General features: G+C 44.8%; 1 protein-coding gene across 36 annotated transcripts in view; it reads right to left on the reverse strand.

Moving 5' to 3' along the window:
- MAP4K4 (mitogen-activated protein kinase kinase kinase kinase 4) overlaps window positions 1-23,422 on the reverse strand; it is a 202,435-nt gene extending 179,013 nt beyond the window's left edge. For 35 of the 36 annotated variants that reach the window (XM_017864979.1, XM_017864974.1, XM_017864975.1 and 32 more), the window contains exons 1-2: window positions 22,873-23,007; window positions 22,471-22,536 (exon numbers count right to left, since the gene is read on the reverse strand). In XM_017864979.1, the coding sequence (XP_017720468.1) occupies window positions 22,471-22,536; window positions 22,873-22,935 (129 nt within the window). In that variant the 5' untranslated portion in view covers window positions 22,936-23,007. Of the gene's footprint in view, window positions 1-22,470; window positions 22,537-22,872 lie in introns of all 36 variants that reach the window. The other variant, XM_017864965.1, reaches the window with a different exon arrangement.
- Window positions 23,423-25,958: the final 2,536 nt, after the last annotated feature.

Raw genomic sequence — 25,958 nt, forward strand, 5'->3', positions numbered from 1 at the left:
ACCACCACCACCACCACCACCACCACCACCGACCTTACCCATTGCCCCAAAAAACACAAACACTGAAGTACAACTGTGCTGTACAAATCTCTGTCCAGACTGATTTTTTTTCTTGTCTCTTTCTCAACAATATTTTAAAGCTTCAAACTCTTCCTACCTTCCACCCACTGTTCTCTCCTGTTTTGAACTCTTTTTTTTTTTTTTCCTTGGAGACCGAGTCTCGCTCTGTCGCCCAGGCTGGAGTGCAGTGGCGTGATCTCGGCTCACTGCAACCTCTGCCTCCCTGGGTTCAAGCAATTCCCCTGCCTCTGTCTCCCAAGTAGCTAGGACTACAGGCGCCCGCCACCACGTCCTGGTAATTTTTGTATTTTTAGTAGAGACGGGGTTTCACCATATTGGCCAGGCTGGTCTTGAACTCCCGACCTTGTAATCTGCCCGTATCGACCTCCCAAAGTGCTGGGATTACAGCCATGAGCCACCACGCCCGGCCCCCTTTTTGAACTCTCATTCTCACAATCAGGCACTTGAATTGTCTATTCCAACAATGACACTTTTTACTGTCTGCTTTCCTTGGTGCAAGAGAGATCGCATAATCAAGAACCAAAAAGTTTGCCTAAAAGTCTTTCCCCAGTTTCTCCCTGATTGTATTTATACCTGCCCACTTTCCCCTCTTTCCTGGAGCCTCAAAACACAGCTGCTGCCTGAAAGCCTGCCACTGTCTGGGTCTGCTGCCTTCTCCAAAACACCACAATGGCCGTCATCTATTTTCACTAGAAACTTACTGCCACGGTTTAGGGGCAGTCCCAGCCTCTGACCCACTCTGTGAGCCACCTCACCCAGAACCCAGCCTTTTATTCATTCACTCTCTCAAACACTTACTTTTGTTCAAGAAATGAACTACAAAATGAAATGGAACTTGAGAATCATAACCCATTTATGACCTTGTCATGTCACCAAGTCATCAAATAGTAGGGGGAAGACAGTAGCACTTCACTGCACTGCCTTCCAACCCAACCCAGACAGACGGAGAGTGAAAGCATGAAAGAGGCCAGATCTGCGAACCTAGCTCTGAGTAGGCCACAAAGTCCCTCACTCTGTACGCTAAGGGGTTGAACTACACATTCTCTAACACCCCTTCCTACATCAACATCCTGTGAGCCTCAGAAAGACTACAGTCCCAACTGAAAGTTATCATCTGTTCACAAAATCATCGATTTGAATGCACAGATAGCCAAGACACTTTATACCACATGGATAAGACATAACCCTAGTCCAAATAACCCACCCTAGCAGCTGTGTTCCAGTGAACTACCAACACCTCCCATGCTAACTTCTTTGCCCTACTACTCCTTATTATTCAAAGTATGGAATTACAGTAGCATCACTGGGGAAGCATATTAGAAATGCAGATTCCCAGACCCAGTGAATCAGAATCTGCATTTTCACAAGCTCCCAAGATGACTGAGTGCACATTAAAGTATGAGAGGCTCTGAGGAAGACACAGAAAAGTCGAGAAAAAGGAAAGCTTCAGGACGGGCAACTTCTGCTCCTCTCAATCCCACCCTTAAGCCATCCACACTCCCCATCTTCCCACTGTCAGCACTGGCCCTAAACCCTCGCAGCCCCTGTCTGCTAAATCACATCTTACCTACCAACCAAACCTGTCGATACCTTGGGAAACAACCTGGCAAAAAGGTTAAGAGCTAAACTCAGAAGTCAGGACTGAAATGCCTTAACACTTGGTTTCTCCAATTGCTTCCTGGCTATGTGTCTTTAGGCAAGTTACTTAACCTCTCCATGCATATGCAAAATAAAAATTAAGGTGAGGAAATGTACATAAAAGAGATGGTGGACCACGTCAGTACTCGAGATAGCTTTTTTTGAGACGGAGTTTCGCTCTTGTTGCCCAGGCTGGAGTGCAATGGCACGTTCTTGGCTCACCACAACCTCCACCTCCCAGGTTCAAGTGATTCTCCTGCCTCAGCCTCCCTAGTAACTGGGATTACAGGCATGTGCCACCACACCCAGCTAATTTTGTATTTTTAGTAGAGATGGGGTTTCTCCATGTTGGTCACGCTGGTCTCGAACTCCTGACCTCAGGTGATCCGCCTACCTTGGCCTCCCAAAGTGCTGATATTACAGGCATGAGCCACCGTGCCCGGCGAAGATAGCTTTTTTTTTTATAACACACAGTCAAGGGTCAAGTCTCCCACTCTACTAATTCAACTATATGCTTATTCAACTAATAGTTGAAGTACATTGATTCCAAAACTCCCACCAATCAGCCTAGCTTCCAGTGTCATCCTATTTTCTCTATACTCCTGAGTCTTCACCCTCTCCATTTCTGTTAATTTATAGAATCATATTATCCAAGGCTAATGACCCTCATTGAGCTCAGCACATCCTGATTCATTTCTAAACTCACCAAAATCACTGCTTGTGAGACTGTTTCCAGAAACAAATGGCTTGTGCACTGCAGATGCCACACCACGGACAGTCCCATGTGCCCCCCTTGAAAGCTAAAAAGTCACCTGGAAATGGAATTCAGGCCATTTCCTCTCATGAGAGAAGTCTATGATTTTTTAAAATAACTGGTTAATTCAAGGCAAGACTTTGTTCTTTTCCCGACACAAAAAGAAATTAAGAGTTACTATATGAGACCCTTAAACTTAGGCACTTAAACCTCAAATCCCATCATCTGTTGTATTGGTTCTAAGAACTAAAACTCATTTTCAAACGTCATCTTCCAACACATAAACAGCAGATTCGATCTAGTTTACCTGCAGCTCTATCTCATTTTGCCTTCATTATCAACATTTTGGGGAAGGAGATAAGCTTCGTTTGCTCTCCTAAACAACCAAGGAGAAGGCCGCACACTGAGAACGCGGTATGCATGACTTCTTCCTGCCCAAGCCCTACTCTCATTTCCTGTTGAGCTAAGAAAAGCAGATAGAGTGTTGCCATCCATGAATTAAGGTATCTGAGCACCAGAAGCCCAGGCAAAATTCATGACTTATTTATCATTTTGTTATTATCACCCTACCCAAATTAGTGAATGCAAAACCCTAACTCTCAGCTGTAACAGGGCATGCTACAACACTACAATTAATGACGATTAGATTCTTTTGTAAAATAAGGATATTAAATGTACATATTTATTTCCATGTACTATATCTCCATTTCATTCCCCAAAAGTTGAATATTTTGTAATACTTGAAACTTTTTAAATATTCTTTAGTGAACAACAAAAGGAAGAGAGGAGACAAAGAGAAAACTGAGATACGGGAAAGAAAACGCCAGGGTGCTTAAAAAGCTGGCCAACCCAAGTCACACCATGCAACTCACCCGCCTCCCACTTTAACTGCCAGCTGACTTCAGCTTCCAGAGGGATCCTAGAAGGGATCAACAGAAGAGCCACCACACTACCACACTGAGTATACCCCATTCCAAATTACTGACCTACAAAAGTATTAGCAAACAAGATGATGCTTATATAACATTAAGCCAGCAAGTTTCAGTCATGGTTTGCTACCCAGCAAAGGCTAACTGATATATTACTTTGTCTTCTTAAACCCCATGAAAACACGATCTTTTTTTTTTTTTTTTTTTGCCAATTCTTTATCCCCATCATCTAGAATAGCATCTGTAGTTTTCTTTTTTCTTCTTCCTCTTCTTTCGAGACAGACTCTCGCTCTGTCGCCCAGGCTGGAGTGCAGTGGCCATATCTCGGCTCACTGCAAGCTCTTCCTCCTGGGTTCACGCCATTCTCCTGCCTCAGCCTCCGGAGCAGCTGGGACTACAGGCGCCCGCCACCACACCCAGCTAATTTTTGGTATTTTTAGTAGAGACAGGGTTTCACCGTGTTGGCCAGGTTGGTCTCGATCTCCTGACCTCGTGATCCGTCCGTCTCGGCCTCCCAAAGTGCTGGGATTACAGGCATAAGCCACCACGCCTGGCCATCTGTGGTACTTTTTTTTTTTTTTTGAGACTGAGAGTCTTGCTCTGTCGCCCAGGCTGGAGCTGCAGTGGGCCATATCTCGACCTCACTGCAAGCTCGCGGCGGCCCTCCCGCGGGTTTACGCCCACTTCTGCCTGCCTCAGCCCTCCAGGAGTCAAGCGTGGGGACTACCAGAGGCGGGCCCGCCACCCGTCGCCGGCTAGTTTTTTGTATTTTATGCAATAGAGATGGGTTTCACCGTCGTTAGCCAGGATGGCTTCTCGAGTCTCCTGACCTCGGATCCGTCCGTGCTCGGCGCCTCCCAAAGCGAGTGCTGGGATACAGGGCATAAAGCGACCACGCCTCGGGGCCATCCTGTAGTACAGAGTCTCGCTCTGTCTCCCAGGCTGGAGTGCAGTGGCTCCATCTCGGCTCACTGCAAGCTCCGCCTTCCAGGTTTACGCCATTCTCCTGCCTCAGCCTCCGGAGTAGCTGGGACTACAGGCGCCCGCCACCTCGCCCGGCTAGTTTTTTGTATTTTTTAATAGAGATGGGGTTTCACCATGTTAGCCAGGATGGTCTCGATCTCCTGACCTCGTGATCCGCCCGTCTCGGCCTCCCAAAGTGCTGGGATTACAGGCTTGAGCCACCGAGCCTGGCCTCTAATCTGTAGTATTTTTGTGTTGAATGAATATACTAATGAATACGCTATTTATCTGATTAGAACAGCAGTCCCAACCTTTTTGGCACAGGGACCAGTTTCATAGAAGAAACTTTTTCCTCGAAGGTGGGCGGGGGGGTGGCAGTTGTGGGAGACAGTGACAGATCATCAGGCATTAGATCCTCAGAAAAAATGTGCAACCTAGATCCCTCACATGCACAGTTCACAATGGGGTTCACGCTCCTTTGAGAATCTAATGCCACCTCTGATCTGAGAGGAGGTGGAGCTCCGGTTATGGGGAGCTCCCACAGCCTGCCCAACAATGGGGAGCGGCTATAAACACAGATAAAGCTTCAATCGCTTGACCACTGCTTACCTCCTGCTGTGCGGATTGGCTCCTATTAGGTCAAGGACCAGTATTGGTCTGAAGCTCAGAAGTTGAGGACCCCTGGATAAGAAGACCCTATGTATTTTTTCGTTTAAAAAAACCAAAGTTCAAAATTTGCAGGTTGAGCATCCCTAATCCAAAATTTGAAACCATTTGAGAATCAACATGACTCTCAAACTAAATGTTCACTGGAGCATTCTGGATTTCAGACTTTTGGATTAGAAATAATATACCATTAAATACAATACAAACATTCCAAAATCCAAACAAATCTGAACTACTTCTGGTCCCAAGCATTTCAGATACGGGATATTCTACCTGTGTTAGTTAATAAGTCATTAGCACTTTAGAGCAAAATTATTTTCCGTGTCTTCAGTACAAGAAAAAATTTACAGTATTGTTATGGGCTAAAACCGTGCCCCCAAAAATTACTGACATGTTGAAACCCTCATCTCCAGTACCTCAGAAAGTGATGAGACTTAGAAACAGGGCCTTTTGAAGAAGTGACTGAATTAAAATAAGGCTGTTAGAGTGAGCTTTAATCCAATCTGACTGCTGTCCCTGTAAGAAGAAATCTGGACACAGACATCAGGGAGGGGTGCACAAAAGGAAAGGCTAAGAAGGTGGCCATTTGCAAATTAGAAAAGGAGTCTCAGGAAAAACCAACTCTGCCAACACCTCAATCTTGGACTTCTGTCCTCCAGAACCATGAGAAAATGATTTATATGACTGAAACCCCCAGCCTGTGGCATTTTGTTACGGCAGCCCTAACAGACTAATGCAGGTCTGTAGTTCACATACATTTGTTCTTTTGGGTCTTGAAGCCTCTTATTTTTACCACATTCTCTGAATAGTGAAAAGTTATTGAGAGATTCATAGAAGAAAAGTTGAGTGGCAAGAATTTCTTAAGCTGTTGTTTTTTACTAGGAGAGGGTATTTTAGTCCCATTTCTGTGACTGATGAGTTCTGTGATTCTAGAAGTGGACTGCAGCCTATGGAACAAATCTTAGATCCGTTCTTTTACCAGAGAGTTTGAACAAGATAATTTTCAAACCTCCTCCTAGTCCTAACATTTACATATCAGAGTTTACGTGGAAATTATCACAATGTTCAAATGAACTCTGCACATGATTTAGAAAGGAATGTTAATTTCCATTTTGATTTAGATCTGGCTGGTATCAGTGTCGAACTTCTTAAGAAGGCTCGTTTTCTCATGGTTTTTTGATAAAGGGGAAAACAAGGTTCTTATAGTTATCTGGGGAAAATAAAATTATTATGATTAGTTATATAATTGTAGAATATATTTCTCACTCTATAGGGAGGGATTTTCTAACTGTTTTGTCAAACAGCCTCTTTTGAAATGTAAGCTAATTATGTTTCCTTTTTTTTTTTTTGAGGCGGAGTCTTGCTCTGTCGCCCGGGCTGGAGTGCAGTGGCCTGATCTCAGCTCACTGCAAGCTCCGCCTCCCGGGTTTACGCCATTCTCCTGCCTCAGCCTCCGGAGTAGCTGGGACTACAGGCGCCCGCCACCTCGCTCGGCTAGTTTTTTTGTATTTTTTAGTAGAGCCAGGATGGTCTCAATCTCCTGACCTCGTGATCCGCCCGTCTCGGCCTCCCAAAGTGCTGGGATTACAGGCTTGAGCCACCGCGCCTGGCTTATGTTTCTTAACTATATAAATATGTTGCATAAAGATGGCATAACATTCTCAAAGCTAATTTCTCAACAAGTTTCTTCACAAGTACAGGAAATGCATTTTAATTAACCTTCCTTCCCTATAATTTATTCTAAACAGGTTGCTTGGATAAAATCTGTGTTCAGGTAGTTCCTCTTTTACTAACATTTAATAAATAGTTGAAAAAAATTACATGAAAATGGTTTTGAAAGTATAAGAATAATAACTATTAAACTAAACCTGAAAAGACTGATTGTTCAGCATTCATGTAGCACCATCAGACTTCCAACCTATCTTAAAAGTCACCACTGTTCCTTGAAGCAACACTCTCTGGATTGGATTTGAGGATTGTCTCCATTGTATGAGTGAGGTTCTAAGACAAAGATATTAAAATATTGGCTCTTGTCATAGGGTCATCTGAGGTGAGAAAACTTTTTGTTGTTTTTTTTTTTTTGAGATGGAGTCTCACTCTGTCGCCCAGGCTGGAGTGCAGTGGAGCGACCTCAGCTCACTGCAATCTCCACCTCCCGGGTTCCAGCAATTCTCCTGCCTCAGCCTCCCGAGTAGCTGGGATTACAGGCACCCGTCACCACACCCGGCTAATTTTTGTAGAGATGGGGTTTCGCCATGTTGGTGAGGCTGGTCTTGAATTCCTGATCTCAAGCAATCCACCTGCCCCAGCCTTCCAAAGCACTGGGATTACAGTTGTGAGCCGTCGCACCAGCCTTTTTTTTTTTTTTTTCTGAGACAAGGTCTCACTCTGTCACCCCAGGCTGAGAGTGCAGTGGCGTGATCCCGGCTCACTGCAACCTCCACCTCCTGAGTTTGAGTAATTCTCATGCTTAAGCCTCCCAAGTAGCTGGGATTACAGGTGCGTGCCACCACGCCTGGCTCATTTTTTGTACTTTTAGTAGAGACAGGGTTTCACTATGTTGGCCAGGCTGGTCTCTAACTCCTGACCTCAAATGATCTGCCCACCTAAGCCTCCCAAAGTGGTGGGATTACAGGCCTGAGGTACTGCACTTAGCAGGGGGATTAGAAATTTGTTAATTGATCACTGTCAAACTGGAACACTGGGATGCTATAGCAAAGTACCATTTTACTTAAACATTTTAAGCACAATCAAGATTTTGATTTAAGGCCGGGCGAAGTGGTTCACACCTGTAATCCCAGCACTTTGGGAGGCCAAGGAGGCAGGTGGATCACCTGAGGTCAGGAGTTTGAGATCAGCCTGGCCAACATGATGAAACCCCATCTCTACTAAAAATACAGAAATCAGCCAAGGTGTGGTTGCACGCACCTGTAATCCCAGCTACTCAGGAGGCTGAGGCACGAGAATTACCTGAACCCGGGAGGCGGAGGTCGCAGTGAGCCAAGATGGTGCCCGCTGCACTCTAACTTGGGTGACAGAGTGAGACTCTGTCTCAAAATAAAAAAAAAAAAAAACATTTTGGTTTACCAGAAACTTTTAATCAATCAACGCTTGAAGTTCAAAGTGAACTCTCTCTTAATGTTCCAAGGCCAAGGTCTTTGATATTTCTTAAGAAACAAATTTCTCGGCCTGGTGCAGTGGCTCCCTGCACTTGAGAAGGCTGAGGTGGGTGGGTCACCTGAGATCAGGAGTTCAAGACCAGCCTGGCCAACATGGTGAAACTCCATCTCTACTAAAAATAAATTAGTCAGCCGGGCGCGGTGGCTCAAGCCTGTAATCCCAGCACTTTGGGAGGCCGAGGTGGGCGGATCACGAGGTCAGGAGATCGAGACCATCCTGGCTAACACGGTGAAACCCCATCTCTACTAAAAATACAAAAAATTAGCCAGGCGTGGTGGCGGGCGCCTGTAGTCCCAGCTACTCGAAGGCTGAGGCAGGAGAATGGCATGAACCCGGGAGGCGGAGCTTGCAGTGAGCCGAGATCGCGCCACTGCACTCCAGCCTGGGCGACATAGCCAGACTCCGTCTCAAAATAAATAAATAAATAAATAAATAAGTCAGGCACGGTGGTACACACCTGCAATCCCAGCTACTCCAGAGGTTGAGGCACAAGAATCACTTGAACCTGGGAGATGGAGGTTGTAGTGAGCCATTTCTGGGTGCTGTGGCTCACGCCTGTAATCCTAGCACTTTGGGAGGCCGAGGCGGGCAGATCATAAGGTCAGGAGATCGAGCCCATCCTGGTTTCACACAGTGAAACCCCATCTCTACTAAAAATACAAAAAATTCGCTGGGCATGGTGGCGGGCACCCGTAGTCCCACCTACTCAGGAGGCTGAGGCAGGCGAATCACTTGAACCTGGGAGGCAGGGGTTGCAGTGAACTGAGATCGCACCACTGTACTCCAGCCTGGGCAACAGAGTGAGACTCCGTCTCAAAAAATAAAAATAAATAAATAATAAATAATACATAAAAGTAAAATGTATAAGGCCAAGTGGGTAGAAATGGATGTATACCATAGTAAGGTATAGTATCATTTGAAGGTAGACTGTGGTAAGTTAAAAACATGTGCTACAAACCTAAAGCAACCTATAAAATAACCTAAGTAGAAATTATAGCTAATAAGCCAGCAAAAGGAATTAAAAAGCAAAAAAAAAAAAAAGGGAAAGACAGACTACCAATGAGATCAAGTCCTTAGCTGACAGAGCCAGCAAGAAAATAAACAGTGTAAAGACAAGAAAAAAATAAATAAGCATCCTATTTAAAAATTCAACATTTAAGTCGCTTTTTTCATATAACAATAAGAATGTATTTTCAGCAAATTAACTAGAAAACTAATGAAACGTCTAATACGGTCTTGGAGTTGATGACTGACAAAGCCCTTGCTTCTACAAAATAATGCAAAAAGAATTTCACACTTTGAAAGCCAGCACTGGTAACCACAAAGTCCCATTTTCCAGTATGATTAGACAATGGTTAGAAATATCTCACTCAACATCAAAAAAAAAAAAAAAAAAAAAAAAGCCACAGCATCATTTTACCTCATAGGATTAGAAAAAGAAAATTCTCTTTTGTCCATATTAACAAAGAGCAAGGCCAGGCCCAATGGCTCACGCCTGTATTCCCAACACTTTGGGAGGCTGAGGCAGATGGATCACTTGAGGTCAGGATTTGGAGACCAGCCTGGTCAACATGGTGAAAACCCACCTCTACTAAAATTACAAGAATTAGCCAGGCATGGTGCTGCATGCCTGTAATCCCAGCTACATGAGAGGCTGAGGCAGGAGAATCGTTTGAACCCTGGAGGCAGAGGTTGCAGTGAGCCAAGATGGCGCCACTGCACTCCAGCCTGAGCGACAGAGTGAGACTCCGTCTCCAAAAAAGAAACAAAAAAACTTTATCTTTTAATTATTTTGTTATATAACCGGAACTACAGAAACTTATTAAAAACTACGTGAATATCACAAACCTGTACACCATTGGTCCCATTTTACAGAGGTCCCTTTCAGCCCTAACATTGTGGGGACCACCAGCTAAACAAAGCAGTCTCCCTGTGTGTAATGAAGGGCAGAATGTGGCCTACTTCAGGCCAGTCATTTACCAGACATTATTCCAGATACTGCTCATAAGACAATCTGAGGCCTGATGAAGGCCCCTCCTTCACCCACATGAGAATGTTCAGGATGCTAACTCCTAACTGATACAGGAGACTCAAAAGCAAGGAACACCAAACAGTGCAGATGTAGGAGGCAAGGCTTCCTGAAAGACAGCTGGCTCAAGGCAAACTGAATGGAGGCAGTCAATTACCATAATCAATGGAACACACCCCTCCTATCTTTATTCAAAGTAGGACTAACCAAGATGATGAATCATCAGCTCAGTGGCTTAACTCCTAGCAGACTGTTCACTGCTCCACATACATCTATGCCTCATCTACAGCATCTGAATTGAAATCATAAAGCTTCACTGTGCATACCACCATATCTGTTTTATCAGCTCTAACTTAGCTATCATGTCACACATTCCCATAGGCCCCTGCTGTTCCCCATCTGCAATATCATCCTCTTTAACTGTGTGTTCATTTTCTGCCTTACACATTAGGCTATACGCTACACAAGGGCATGAGCTGACTGCCTTTCTTGTCCATTGTCACCAGTGAGCAAGCCTCACATGGTGCCTGGCACATATTATAAACACATTAAGTACTAGATAAATAAATAAAGGAAATCTTGACTAGCAGAGCAGGCTCAAAATATCTGCAGACAGTGAAACAAGAGACAGAAACCAAGCCTTGAAATCACTGAAGAGTAAAGAACTGAACACCTGTCAGATTTTTCTGAGAATCAAGGTGAGGAACAAGAACATATGAGAAAACGTGTACATACAGAGAACTAAGATGCTCTGATATGCCAACTTCAAACTGGAACGGCCCTAGAATTTGAGTCATGCCCTAGCAGGTGAATGAATACACCCAACGAATTTTGTCACTTAAATGTACACACTCAACCTTAGGCAATATTCAGTGTCTAACCTGGGATCTCCAACAAATTATTAAGTACCTTGATGCACAGCCCTAACTCAGATAATAGCCAGTCTTTGACATACCTTTCAAAATTGAATAGTCATAAAACTACACACCAATTACATAAAGAGTCTCCGAAAAACTCATGGAGGGAAGGGCTCTGGTAGTCAACAGCATACTGTCACTGTCATAGCAGGTAAGAATGAAAGCTCTCCAGTGTAAGAATTTTCAAAAAGTAAACTATTACTTAATTTAATTTTATGTAATCTGAATGTAGTAAGGCCCTAACAAAAGGTATCACAAAAAAACTTAAGAATAAAATATAAGAAAATACTCTGAAAACACACTTGAAACAAATGAGCAAACTTATTCCCCCAAAACACATAGCAAATCATTTATTGGGATATAACCTTCTGACCAAAGATAACATATTTTGCTTTGTTTTTTTAAAATCCAGGCAAGTCAATAGCTTCTGCTTGAAATAAAGGAAAACTGCAGTCTAGCATCACATGGTAAACAGCTGGCTATTATACAAGGGAATTCCCCCCAAAAATAGAAGGAAAAACTAGTTTGGCCTCGTTCCTAATACCAGTGACCTTGCTGATAGTGCATAGTTTGTCTTCATAGTGATAACAAAGAAACTGTATTCATATTTTTTAAAATGACTTAAGGCGAGGCGCAGTGGCTCATGCCTGTAATCCCAGCACTTTGGGAGGCCAAGACGGGCGGATCACCTGAGGTAAGGAGTTCGAGACTAGCCCTGCCAACATAGCGAAACCCCATCTCTACTAAAAATGCAAAAATTAGCTGGGCATGGTGCCTCACACCTGTAATCTCAGCTACTTGGGAGGCTGAAGCAAGAGAATCACTTGAACCCAGGAGGTGGAAGTTGCAGTGAGCCGAGACTGTGCCACTACGCTCCAGCCTGGGCGACAGAGTGAGACTCCATCTCAAAAAACAAATAAATAAACTCACAGTAATGACTAATAATAAGAGTGGGGAAGATAAAGGATTCAGGGACACAAAACTTCCAACTGCTTTTCCCTCATCCAGACAGTTACCCAGGGTCATCAGAACCAAGTGTTTGGTTACACTAAAGAGAAATAAGAAAACCCAAAAAGATAAATTCCCCCTCCTTTCTCCCTTCTGTGGATGACTTAGGGTGCAGTTCCATCAACATCATGCCTATCAGTTGGTGAAGAGGTAACAAATGTGGTACAACCATAGCCTAAAATTCAGCAATAAAAAGGAACAAAGAACCACACGGCTACATGGTCGAACCTCAAACATTAAACATAGGAGACCACACATTGTAGGATTCCATTTATACGAAATATTCCAAAAAGGCAAATTAATACTGACAGATGAGTGGTTGCCTGGGGTTCTGGGTTGGAATGGGGATTAACTGTAAATAAGGAGGAGGAATCTTATTGGCATGATCAAAGGGTTCCAATATTGATTTGTGGTGATGGTTGTGCCACTCAGTAAATTTACTAAATATCACTGAAACGTAAGCTTGAACTGGGTTAATTTCATAGTACAGAATATATACCTCAATAAAGCTGCTTTAAAAAAAAATACTGCTGAACAAACTCCTCTATCTCTCAAAGATTTGTTCAAAGCAGCAGCCAGCATGGTAATTAATACATATAATGGCACTGCTTGGCATCTTGCCTCACTTTCCTTCTTCCTCATCCTCATCTCCCTCGGCTTGCACCTCCCAAATTAAGTATCTCTGACAGAGGTCATGTAGTAAGGTCACAGAGGTTACGCATTGCTTACCCTTGTTTTCATCTTTTATTTTTTGTTATTGTTATTGTTTTGCTGGTATTATTATTGTTCTGGAAGAAAAGAAACAAACACCTCAGCAAAACCCTAAGTCCAAAATCAAAGACACAACTTTTGGTTAAACATGGTGGACTGATCACATGAGTTATTAAGAATTCATTCCCATAAAAATGATTTTAAAGTAAACAAAAGAATAAAGAGATAAAGGGGAAGACAGTAGAGATCATTTTTATTAGATTTTGACAGCTAAAAAGTGGATGGTGAGAGGCCGAGGTAGGCAGACCACCTGAGTCCAGTAACCTGGGCAAGATGGTCAAATACCATTTCTACTAAAAATTTTAAAAATTCACTGGACATGGCGGTGCACACCCGTAGTCCCAGCTATTCAAGAGGCTGATGTGGGAAGTTCGCTTGAGCCCAGGAGATCGAGGCTGCGGTGAGCTGTGATCACACCACTGTACTCCAAAAGACACAGACAGACAGACAGGCAGACCAGGGGCAGTCGCTCATGCCTGTAATGCAAGCACTATGGGATGCACAGGCAGGGGGATCACCTGAGGTCAGGAATTCGAGAACATCCTGGCCAACATAGTTAAACCCCATTTCTACTAAATGTACAAATATTAGCCGAGCATGGTGGTCTGCACCTGTAGTCCCAGCTACTTGGGAGGCTGACACAGGAGAATCGCTTGAACCCACAAGGCAGAGGCTGCAGTAAGCCAAGAGGGCGCCACTGCACTCCAGCCTAGGCAATAGTGAGAGTCTGTCTCCAAAAAAAAAAAAAAAAAAAAACAAAACAACAACAACAACAACAACAACATAAAAAAGATAAAATGAAAAGTGGATGGAGTGGAGGAGTAACTCACCAAGAGATAAAAATTACAACCTAAGTGCCTACTAAGGATGTCAAAAAGAAGTGAGACAGTTGGACCTACAAAACCCTGAGGAGGTCATCATTTGGAATAAATCAATACCAAGTGAGGTGCAAGGCCAAAATCAGAACTGATCAAAGTTTGCATATTTAGTGGTTGAGAGCCCCAAGTCCCCTTTCTCTGCCTTACACAGTCTGGTAACTGTCTCACATCACTCCATACCCACAGGAAACCAGAGATTTAGTCCCTAAAGAAATCGAAAGCAGTTATGTTCCAGACAAGAAGAGATGAGGCAGTGATAAGAAAAAGGGATTTTCGGTCATACAAGGACTTAAAACCTTAATACCCATACACCCTTTCTTTTAAAACTACTAGGGGATGTGCTTCAGGAAAATATGATAGTAAACCAAAAAGGAAGACTGTAGTATCCAGGAAACAGACGTTCCAGGACAAACGCTACGTGCCAGGCCCAGGGGCAACCATACCTGCGCAGCTACGAGGAAAACTCCAGGGAGAAAAAATTGAAATCAACAAGGTTATCTGCAACAATAAATTATCTGATGTGTGGTGTTAAATTAAGCATTTGGAAAATGTGATAAAGACTAACCTTTGCTAGGCATTTGTTATACCTTTTAGGGTATCTGAGGGGTAAGGCGATGATAGGTACAAAGAAAACTAAGCCAAGGAAAACTAAAAGCGATATGGGGGCAGGGGTGTTGCTTAAAAAGGAAATGTAATCACATGAGACTGTTTAGCTCACATATAAATGGTATTTACATAGTCATGATAAAAGAAACAACTACCACTTTAGCCCAAAATTACGGCATGCCCACTTAAGGGAGGCGGCAAGTATAGGAGTTAAATATTCAACTACTATTGAACTAAGTAGTTCAATAAGTACAACTACTGCTAGAGGAAGTAAATAAATGTATAAAACTGAGAAATGAAGAAATAGCCATATAAGTACATAATTTAGAAATATAGCAATAAATTTCAGATGTAGCAGCTAAAAGCACTGAAAACAGGTGCTTCTGGAGAACAGGATAACTCCGACTTTTGGTATAAGCACTTTAGTATCATTTGATTAATAACTATGGATTCATAACTGGTAAGTTAAGGCCCTATTTACCATATAAAGGATTTTTTAAAGTTATAATGTAAAAGTGTTTTTCTTTCATTTATTCAAATTTAATAGGATAACTTGTTCATATTTAGCCATATCTGAGACAGTTCCAAAGCACAGGGGTCAAAGACGTTTTGGCACTTAAGCACAAAGCTGTAAGCAGCACCTGCTCTAGCTCCCCAATGTTCAAAGGGTCAGAAAACCAACTACTGGGCACAAACAACAGTCCTCAATTCTCCAGCCCACTAACACACCAACCACCCAGAGCTCACTAAGAGCCGTGCTACAAATTCAATCCTGCCAGTTCAGTGTTCCTCAAAGTTTGGTCTGCCGACCATGGCAAGTTCATTTCTGAAATTAAAAGTATATAAAAAACTTTTCTATCACCTGAGTTTCTTATGCTTTTTTAAAAGAAACCAAAACAAAACTTTTACAGCAATTTGACAGAGTAAAAATGTCTTTTGATTCTACAAGTTAAAAAAGTAGACTGATATTCCATATGTCTACCTTTTCATTTCACTTTTCTAGTCATTGGTTTTTACTGTAAATCACAGAGAAGCCCTGCTGAGGTTGAGCCACTTAAAATGAACACATTGCAGTATGTGCCCTCTCCACACGTTGGAGCATTCATTGTGTCTGAACACAAGTCTGCAGGGTTGGGGACCCAGGGAGATGCAGACAACACAGAATGTATGACTGACATTCCACATCTGGCATTTTGTGTCCATCCTCCTGTATTTCTTGAGTTCCATAAGGGTAGATGTATCATCTGCTTCATTTACCACTGTGTATCTAACTCTCAGAACAGGGCCCAGCACACATCCACAGTATCTGCAGGAAACCACCCTTACATGGTTAATCGTTTTTCACTTTTGTCTCCCCAGTTTAGTTATACCTAATGCTATCTAGACATCAAAGCTTCTCAGAGTCCAGTTTTTAAAACTTGGGATGTCCTAAAACTCAGCATTGTCATCTTTCCTTAGAGATTCTTACAGAAAAAAACTACTTCCCAATGAATCACTTTATTAATTACTCAATCCAAGCGGCAGCTTCTCTTCTGAGTAATACTCACCAACTCTTATTACTGAACAAGCTCCATAACAAAGCAACAAATTCTGTTTGGTGAGCAGTGATATGACATTATAAAACCTAAGAACCATTGCTGCCACAATGGTCACTAGTAATAAACGTAAGATTACCTTGGCCTTCTCCATTTTCTTTCTAGTCATCTTTCCGTACGTCTAAAAACTTGACTCTGACTCAAGTTTGAGACCAGCCTGGCCAATATGGTGAAACCCCATCTCTACTAAAAATACAAAAATTAGCCAGGCGTGGTGGCACACACCTGGCGTCCCAGCTACTCAGGAGAATCGCTTCAACCTGGGAGGAAGAGGTTGCAGTGAGCCGAGATCGCACCACTGCACTCCAGCCGGGGCGACAGAGCCAGACGCTGTATCAAAAAAAAAAAAAAAAATGTGTGTGTGTGTGGGGGGGGTATGTGTGTGTGTATGTATGTATGTGTGTGTGTATATATATAAAACAAATATTGGTTAAGGAAAAAGGCAAAATACTTGTTTGCAGCTAGGCAATGAATGTACACTTATCACCAAGTTTCAAGCAGTAAGGAGTTAAAAACCCATCGGCAGCAGGGTTTTGTTTGGTGGTTGGATTTTCTGTAGATCTTTTGATATTTCTGAGTTAGCAAAACAGTTTTTGAAAGCTTGGGATTGAAACTCGAAGAGAGCCACACAGGGCTTACTCAACAGGGCTGGCTTCCTCCCACCTTGCCCAAGTCCAGAATCCTCCAGCATGAAGGAAATCTATGTCTCAGAACAAGCCTGAACATGCCTCTCAGTGGCAGATCAGCTGACACAATCTCCTCCTGATGAAAACATCTAGTTCTACAGAATTCACTTTGCCCCATTGGGTGTCCTTACCTCCAATTAAGAACAGGCCCGCTCACTTAAAAGATTAACACTTAGAGAATCCCTCACAAAAGTTTAAGTACTTGCTCCAAAATGTTCTTTTTTTTTCTTTTTTTAAAGAGGAGACTGGCTCTGTCTCCGAGGCCGGAGTGCAGTGGCGCGATCTCGGCTCACTTCAACCTCCACCTCCTGGGGAAGTTCAAGCGATTCTTCTGCCTCAGCCTCTGGAGTAGCTGGGACTAGAGGCACGCACTACCGCGCCCGGCTAATTTTTCTATTTTTAGTAGAGATGGGGTTTCACCACATTGGCAGGCTGGTCTTGAACTCCTGACTTTATAATCCGCCCGCCTCGGCTTCCCAAAATGCTGCGATTACAGGTGTGAGCCACTGCACCTGGCCCCTAATGATTTTTAAAAGCCAGACAATCTATATGGCTCTTTACCACTGAGCAATCGAAAGCAATTTTAGCACTTCAGCAAATTTAGCACCCCCAAGCACCCCCCCCTTTTTTTTTTTTTTTTGAGAGAGTCTCATTCTGTTGCCCAGGCTGGATTGCAATGCCATGATCTCAATTCACTGCAACCTCCGCCTCCTAGGTTCAAGTGATTCTCCTGCCTCAGTCTCCCAAGTAGCTGGGATTACAGGCATACACCACCATACCCGGCTAATTTTTTTATTTTTTTAGTAGAGACGGGGTTTTGCCATGTTGACTAGGCTGGTCTCCAACTCCTGACCTCAGGTGATCCACCCACCTCTGCCTCCCAAAGTGCTGGGAATCCCAAGTCTCCCCCTAATACCGTGGGCAAACAGTGTACCCACTTAAAGGGACATACCAAAGCCTGCAGAGAACGAGTGAATTTAACAAGTGAAATCCAGCAAAGAGTAATGCCCGAGTATCCACCCCAACTGCTCCTCCTCTCTACCACCACAGTCACTATCCTGCCTCAGCCTTCACCTCCTGTCACTAGACCACTGCCCAAGGCCAAACATCTTACCAGCTCCTTCCCAACACATATCCGGATCAAGTCCCCTACTCTCAGGGATCCCCAATTCCAACAAAATCTTTCAGTGGCTCCTCACTGCTTAAAGAGGATGCCTCTCCTGAAGTCCAAGTAACATCTCCTTGAAATTCCCACTACTCCCTAACCTTTCTAGCATTCCCAAAGGTCACTCTTAGCCCTACTGCCACACACAAACCCCTCCCCTCCCTTTCTTCAATAAATGAGGGATCTACCATTAGCACAGTGTCAAATAGGTGTGGAATGAGCAAACTCTTAGCATTAGCTCCCCTTACCATCAAGGTCTTTGGGCCTAGGGTACCCTCGTCCTCAACCTCCAAGGTCCACATTATACCCTTCCCCCAATGACAAGGTCAGAATGGGTCAGTCGTCCATAAAGTCTATGGTCCCTCCTTTGAGTGAACCTTGATTTCAGACATTTCACCTGCTGGATTCTAAACTCCCTGACTTCCACATTACTGTTACTGGATTTCCCCTCTGTCAGTCCTTCTAAGACTCAGAATTGTCCTCAGGCTGGCCATCTTCTTTTTCTTTTCTTTTTTTTTTTTTTTTCTTGAGACGGAGTTTCACTCTTGTTCCTAGGCTGGAGTGCAATGGCACAATCTCAGCTCACTGCAACCTCTGCCTCCCGGGTTCAAGTGATTCTCCTGTCTCAGTCTCCTGAGTAGCTGGGATTACAGGCACCCGCCACTACACCTGCCTAATTTTCTGTATTTTAGTAGAGACAGGGTTTCACCATGTTGGCCAGGCTGGTCTCAAATTCCTGACCTCAGGTGATCCACCCGCCTGGGCCTCTCAAAGTGCTGGGATTATAAGCGTGAACCACCGCGCCCAGCTGGCAGTCTTTTATTCAAGACATTTGGAACACCAGCCATCATATGCTCACAAAATGCAAAATAACAACAGTAGTTACTGCAAGAAAAACACAAAAATGGTCAAATAAATATTAAAAATAACAATAAGGCCGGGTGCAGTGGCTCATGTCTGTATACAACCCCAGCATTTTGGGAGGCCAAGGCACACAGATCACTTGAGGCCAGGAGTTCAAAACCAGCCTAGCCAACATGGTGAAACCCCATCTCTATATACAAAAAGTAGCTGGGCGTGACAGCACACACCTGTAATCCCAGCTACTCAGGAGGCTGAGGCAGCAGAATCACTTGAACCCGGGAGGCGGAGGTTATAGTGAGTGGAGATGGTGCCTCTGCACTCCATGCTGGGCAACAGAGTAAACCTCTGTCTCAAAAAAAAATAACAATAAAATACAAAATAACAGGGAAACAAACTTGATTTACTTCTGGTTTTAATTTTTCACACTGTCATTGTCCTCACTGATTGTACCAGACACTTCTTTTATAAATATATGGTATTCTGAATGTAAACTTGAGAAGAGAAAATTTATAATCTTAAGTTTATGAGTATCCTTCTCTCAAAAACCTAAGGGTGAAAATAATTTCTCTAAACAGAATATACCCTGTTTTTCACCTCCCTCTTTTAAGATGAAGTTATAGACTGTTCAACTATACCAGACCATTTACCACTGTTGTCAGAGATACATAAAATTAGAAGTTATCCCCAAAAAACTGGATCAAGTCCCCTACTCTCAGGGATCCCCAATTCCAACAAAATCTCTCAGTGGCTCCTCACTGCTTAAAGTGGATGTCTCTCCTGAAGTCCAAGTAACATCTCCTTGAAATTCCCACTACTCCCTAACCTTTCTAGCATTCCCAAAGGTCACTCTTAGCCCTACTGCCACACACAAACCCCTCCCCTCCCTTTCTTCAATAAATGAGGGGTCTACCATTAGCACAGTTTTGCAGGGGAGTCATTCGCCCCAAAAAAAGCTATTGCATACGACATATCAAATCTCGGAGAAACTCTCTTTTCCACTCATTCACTTCATGTATATATAGCTGCCTCAAAATAAGCAACCTCTGAGCTAATGAAAAATAGAAAATGACACTAAAATAAATTAGGACCACAAGTTGTTCAGCTTACAGAATTTTTTACCTAAAATTATGTTTAAAATAAAGACCTTTTATAAATAACAATTCAGCAACAAAAAACTTTTCGAATTCATCCTAAAGGATTTTAGCAATAAACAAACTCTAGAGTGTTAACAATCTAATCCCAAAGCTACCACAAGCAAATCATACCAAAAATCCTAAATGAACTCCTGTACATAATGGTAAATGGTTCTAGAAATTAAATACTTAAAAAGAGGAAAAAAGAGATGTTCTGCTATTTTCACCACCTCTAAGACTGAAGTTCCCAGTACCCGCTTGTAAACATTAAAGAACTTATTGTTACAGTAAAAAAAGACATGTATAGTAAAAAAATTGTCCTGATGTATGAGACAATCAGGAAAATGTTAACAGCAAATATAAGACATTTTTCTAAGTGTGATAACAACAATGTGATTGTGTAAAAAAGAAATATTCTGATATATTTATGGCTGAAATGGCATCTGGGGTTTACATTAAGATAAAGGAGGAGAGGAAGAATACAGATGAGACAAGATTAGTCATGTGCTGATAAACCAAGCTCTCTAGTCTTTTATGTTTCAAGTTTTCCGTAATAATATAAAAATGTAACTGCTTATGAGCAAAATCTCAGGCACTATTTTGTTCTGGACTGTAGGCAACTTTTGCATGGATTTTATTCCTTAGGTTTGCATAATTAGAGAAATTCTCAACTGCACAGACTTTGTAGTCAGAGAGCTGTGTTTGCTGAGCACTATGTTTGACAAGTATTTGGGAATGTTTGACAAGTATTTGGGATGCCAGTATCCCAAATACTTGTCAAACATAGTGCTCAGCAAACCTAGTTCAAAAGCTTGGGAGGGTTGGCGGGAATGGAACTAAAAAGGCAGTGAGGGGAAATAACAATGAACTTGACTAAACTCTTACCATAAACAGCTCCCACCTCTTAAAACCAATAAAGACAAACTGGGGTTTCATTCTTTCCTTTTTCTTAAGGTTTACAGACTATATTACCTTCTGGCTTACTTCTCTGCCCTTAACATCCATGCTGACCAAATAAGACAAATAATCCAACTACTGTATAACCAGGTCAAAAACAAGCTCTGGCTAATTCACTTGGAAGCCTACAATCACCACTTAGATTTGGCGAGAAAAAACTGGGTTAGAAAAAAACTGACTGATGCTTAAACAAACAACAGACCGGGGAGAATGTCCTTTTAGCCAGTTACCAACCACTCAGTGAGTTGCAACACAATCTTTTCCAAAATTTTCCAAAGCCTTCCAAATTCAGTTGAGCCCGGCAAGCTGAGTTAACAGGGCTCTCTTTCAAATTCAAAAATCTAGCCCCGGCCCTAAGAGTTAACCAACAAAACACAAGCTAATACACTTGAGATCACCTAAGAATACTGACCCAAGTTCGGACCACAGTCCAGTAAGTACACTGCCCAGGCTAGAAGTCTGGGCTGAGGAGAGGCGTTCAAGTGATAGATAAACTCTACTCACAAAGCAGAAAAGAGACAGACAATAAGATCCACACTTAATCTAGCCTAAGAAAACGTCTACAGTCAGCTTCCAACCCCCCCCAACTCCACCCATTTTTAATGAGACAATGACAATTCTTCATGGTGAACCACAAAGCCCTGCTTCCCTAACCTTGTACCGACTCTAACAGAACACTCCCCCAGTGCAGATTAAAGTTTTAGAAAACGTTCAGTAATGAGAAACAAATCAAGACAGGAAGAATTTAACATTCCGTTCTGAATTTTCAAGGCCTGTGCCTCCATTCCCTACAGCTCTTTCATAATCTCTAGACTGTACAATGGATAAAATGAACACTGTTAGTCACATCAGGTGTCAGCTACTCAGCGCAGACTCAGTCGCCAGATTTGCTAGTTTCATTTATTGTTGGGGTGGAGGGTGGGTGTTAAAATTTTTAAAAAAGATAAAAGACCTGGGTGGGTGTGAAACCAGGGCATCCTCTATATTCTCTTCGCTCTCCGTCATTTCTGTTTCAATTACACAGCTGTCAAACAGGTTATTCCTGGAATTCAGATTTTATAATCCCCACACTGTAATTCTTCCTGCTCCTGTTGCCCAAACACACACTCCTCCCTGCTTCCCCAAAATACGTATCCATCAATAGAAAGGATGACAACCACAGTTATAAAGTATTCCCAGGTAACGCCAAACTCCCCACCTTGAGCAACTGGCAAGCACTGAGTGGAGGCTGAAACATGATGACAATTTTCACGATGGCCCAAGCAGTGGTTTAGGATCTTCAGAGGCAAGGCCCGCCTCCACTGTATTCTAATTTACACACAAACTCAGGAGGCCAGATTCGGGGGGAAAAAAGAGAAAACTCAGGTTGTCTTATTTTTAAAAAACGCTTTTCCATTTTTTTGAAGATAAAGTGCATGCCTAAGAGTGTAGCTTATTTCCTTATCTCAAAGCCAGGAAATGAGGTCTTTTAAGGCCAGTCTGAATATAAACTCGGTGTGCAAAAACAGAGGGACTGCAAGGCGAAACCCCTCTCCCAACTTTGGCCAAGCGGCGTGGCCTCCAGTCAGCGGAATGTTTATCACCCTCTCCTCGTCCCCCAACAAGAAGTTTCCACATGCCACGGGAAACAAAGAAGGCGCCCACACCGACCTTATAGACTTGTCCATAGGTGCCATTTCCAACCACTTCCACCAGCTCAAAAATCCCAGCAGGATCCTGGAGAGGAAGGAGGGGAGGGGTTATCATTTAAAAGAAGCCAAAAAATGAATAAATCAAGCAGGGCAGTTGGAGAGAAAGGGCGGTGACAAAAGAGGTGGGTTTCGCCCCGCGCGGTCCCCCGGCGCCCGGGGGTCCGCGCGGCGGGCTCGGGGCGTGGGGCGGCGGAGGGTAGCGGCCCGCCCCGCCACCAGCCCGCACAGGCAGACAAAGGGGCCGCCGCGCCCGCCGCTCCTGCCCACGGCGGCGCCGAGCGCCTCCGGCCGACCAGTGGGCGCGGCCCGGCTCCGGCTGCCGGCTGCGCTCCCCGCGCGCCCCGCTCGCGGGCCCACTCACCCGCAAGGAGGAGAGAGTCGATGTCCACCAGAACTTTTTGCAGGGGAGGTCGTCGTTCGCCATTTTTCCCTTTATTTTTGCCACCAAAAAACAAATACACAATAAATGTCTCTGTCGCTCTGTGTATCTCAGCCGCCAGACGGGCAGGCCGCCCGACGGCGCTACTACGCGGCGGCAGGCCGGCAGGCCGCGCCGCGGACTCCGTCCTCGCGGGGGCCGGGGGCGGCGCGGCGAGCTCGCTGCGCTCTCGGGCGCTCGGGCTCTCCGGCCGGCCGGGCCGCGCGGAGGGCGACGAGCGTGGCGGCGGCGCGGCCGCTCCACCCATGGCGCGGGCCCGGCCGTCAGGCAAACCCCAGGGCGTCGGCCGCCGCCTCAAAGGCCCCGGCGGGCCCCGCGCCGCGCGCCTTGAGGACGGGCCCGGAGCGTGGGGCCGCGGCGGCGCCGAGTTGAGCGAGTGAGCGCGAGGCAGCGAGACAAAGATAACCCGGGAGGCGGAGGCGGAGGCGGGGAGCGAGGCGGGGAGCGAGGTGGGGAGAGAGGTGGGGAGAGAGGGGGCGGCGGCGGCGCGGGAGGAGGAGAAACGGGACACCAAAATATATTCTGAGGAGACAGAAAACAGCTCCCCCTTTCCTCCTCAGGCAGGAAAAACCGGCGGAAACGCACTCACACCCCTACCCTGCCGGGGAGGGCGCGGGCCGAGGCGCCCGCGCGGCGTGAATATTCATCAGGGGTGGGGCCCGAACAATGGCCGGGCCGGCGGGCAGTGCGGGCAGCGGCCCCGACACGACGCCCGGCGCCCAGGGTGCGGCCTCGGCGCTCGACCCCGCACGGCGCTCCCGAAAACAGCAGGAGCGGGGAGGAAACGGGCTGGGATTTCCCCGGGGAGGAGCTGCGGTGGAGAAACGCCCCTACCTCGCGCTAACAACAAATGACATGAAACTGAGCTGGACCGACGCTAAGAGGACAGGGACCCTCGTGTCTCCCAGGACAAGGGTGTGTCCCGCCGGCCGCGCCCCGGCTCTAGAGGGACGCGTACCGGGTGTTGCCGCGCGGAGGAGGGGCCTCCCTCGATCCTCGCCCCCTCCTCGCCCCACTTGCCCCATCCCCCACTCTCCCACCTTCTAGAGAGGAGACCCTGAAGTCCCTCGTTTCCGGCTTCCCTGCACGGTTTTCTTTTCCTTTCTCTGCTTTTGCAAGCTAAATGTGTGATACGGTTGTGGTTGTAGTTGCGGGATCCGCTGAGCATCGCTGGGCTGCCCGGCCATATCCAAAACAGCTCCTGTAATTGCCTGGCGCTGCGCTCCTGGCTGCGCTCGGTAGGTGAGCACTGTGTTTGGGGCCCTTAGTACCGACCCGCGTTTTGTAACCTGGAGATCACTAAGGATCAACAAACAGGTTTCTTCCGGCAACCTCGGAAGCCAGTCAGTAGTTACGCACTTTACTCGCCAGTGAATCAACAGCCATTTATATCGCATTCCTCGACCGTCCAAAAACTTTCAGTGGTTCCCTGTTACCTGACAGGTGGTTCTCAAAACGTGAGTACTTCAGGCAAAGTGCCGATTGCCTGGCCCTGCCTCCCGAGTTCCCGTTTCAGGAGGTCTGCAATGGGCCTGAGAATGTGCGTGTGTAAGTTCTCAGTGTAGCTAACGTCACTGTTACAGAGATCACTCGTTGACAACAGTGGCCTCCGGCTATTCATGATTGGATTTTCATAAACATAACCATCATCATCTACCAATTCTTATGCACATGCTGTGTCTCCCCCAAACAAACGCGTTGTGCCAAGTGCTTTACACACAGCACTCTATTTACAGGCTTGAAGGAATGTTACCCTCCTTTTTGGTAAGGAAAGCCAAGTACTGAAAGATAAGGAATATGTCCGAATTCCTTAAAAGCCCAGCCTGGAAGTTGAGCAGGGATTTTCACCAGGTTAGCCTGTTCCCAGAATCCGGATCTCTGATTCAGCCAAGTTAGTTAGCTCTACCCAGAATATGTATAGCACTCTCCTGCTTCCCAACAGTTTGGTTTCTGAAATTTTTGACTATGAGAATCCCTGGTAAGGATAAAATATATCGAGGGGCTCCTGGTATCCATTTATAAGGAAAATTATAGTAACCAAGTATTCCTATGAATGTATTGGTGCTTTTAGATAATTTTGGTTTTTGTCAGCAGCAATGGCATTATCTATAAGTGTAAATAAAATAATTTACTCAGAGAACTAGACAGAAACACATCTGAACTTTCAGGCTATCTTATTATTGATAACATTGTTTTTTGTTTGTTTGTTTTGAGACAGAATCTGACTCTGTCACTGAAGCTGGAGTGCAGTGGAGTGCTCTCGGCTCACTGCAACCTCTGCCTTCTGGGTTCCAGCAATTCTCCTGCCTCACCCTCCCCAGTAGCTGGGACTACAGGCGCCTCTACCATGGTCAGCTAATTTTTTATTTTTAGTAGAGACAGGGTTTCACCATGTTGGCCAGGCTGGTCTCGAACTCCTGACCTCAGGTGATCCGCCCGCCTTGGCTTCCCAAAGTGCTGGACTACAGGCATGAGCCACCATGCCTGGCCTATTGCTAGCATTTTAATAGTGTTTATTAATAATAGATGATATAATGTAAGTCCTTCACATGTATTATCTCATTATTCTGCTCTTAATTCCAAATGATACTCTATTATTCCCACTTTATACATTAGAAAACCAGCACTTAAAAAAGTTAAGTAACTTGCTCACTATGCACAACTAGACCTGATGCAGAAATGCCAGGGCCCCCCCACAAAGCAGCCTCCTTCCATAGGTTCAACTCCAAACCCGTGACACTGAAGCCCACCTCACACCTCCCCTTACTCTCCATCTATCCACATTCCTTCATCACCTCAAGCCCAACTCAAAATCATCTCTTCCTTCTCCTACAGGCTTTCTTTAAATCTGTCTCTCTCCCACGCTGCTATCCTCTATATATACAGTTGTGACTGTAATCTCCCACTTTAGAGTCATTACCTATTCTGGAAGTGCCTACACAGTGCAAGGCACTGGCTTAGCTATTGCCTGGGATATCAGGAAGATCAAGACAGCCTACCCTCAAAGA

Source organism: Rhinopithecus bieti, unplaced genomic scaffold (genome assembly GCF_001698545.2).
Source record: "Rhinopithecus bieti isolate Rb0 unplaced genomic scaffold, ASM169854v2 scaffold_76666, whole genome shotgun sequence".
Lineage (NCBI taxonomy): Eukaryota > Metazoa > Chordata > Mammalia > Primates > Cercopithecidae > Rhinopithecus > Rhinopithecus bieti.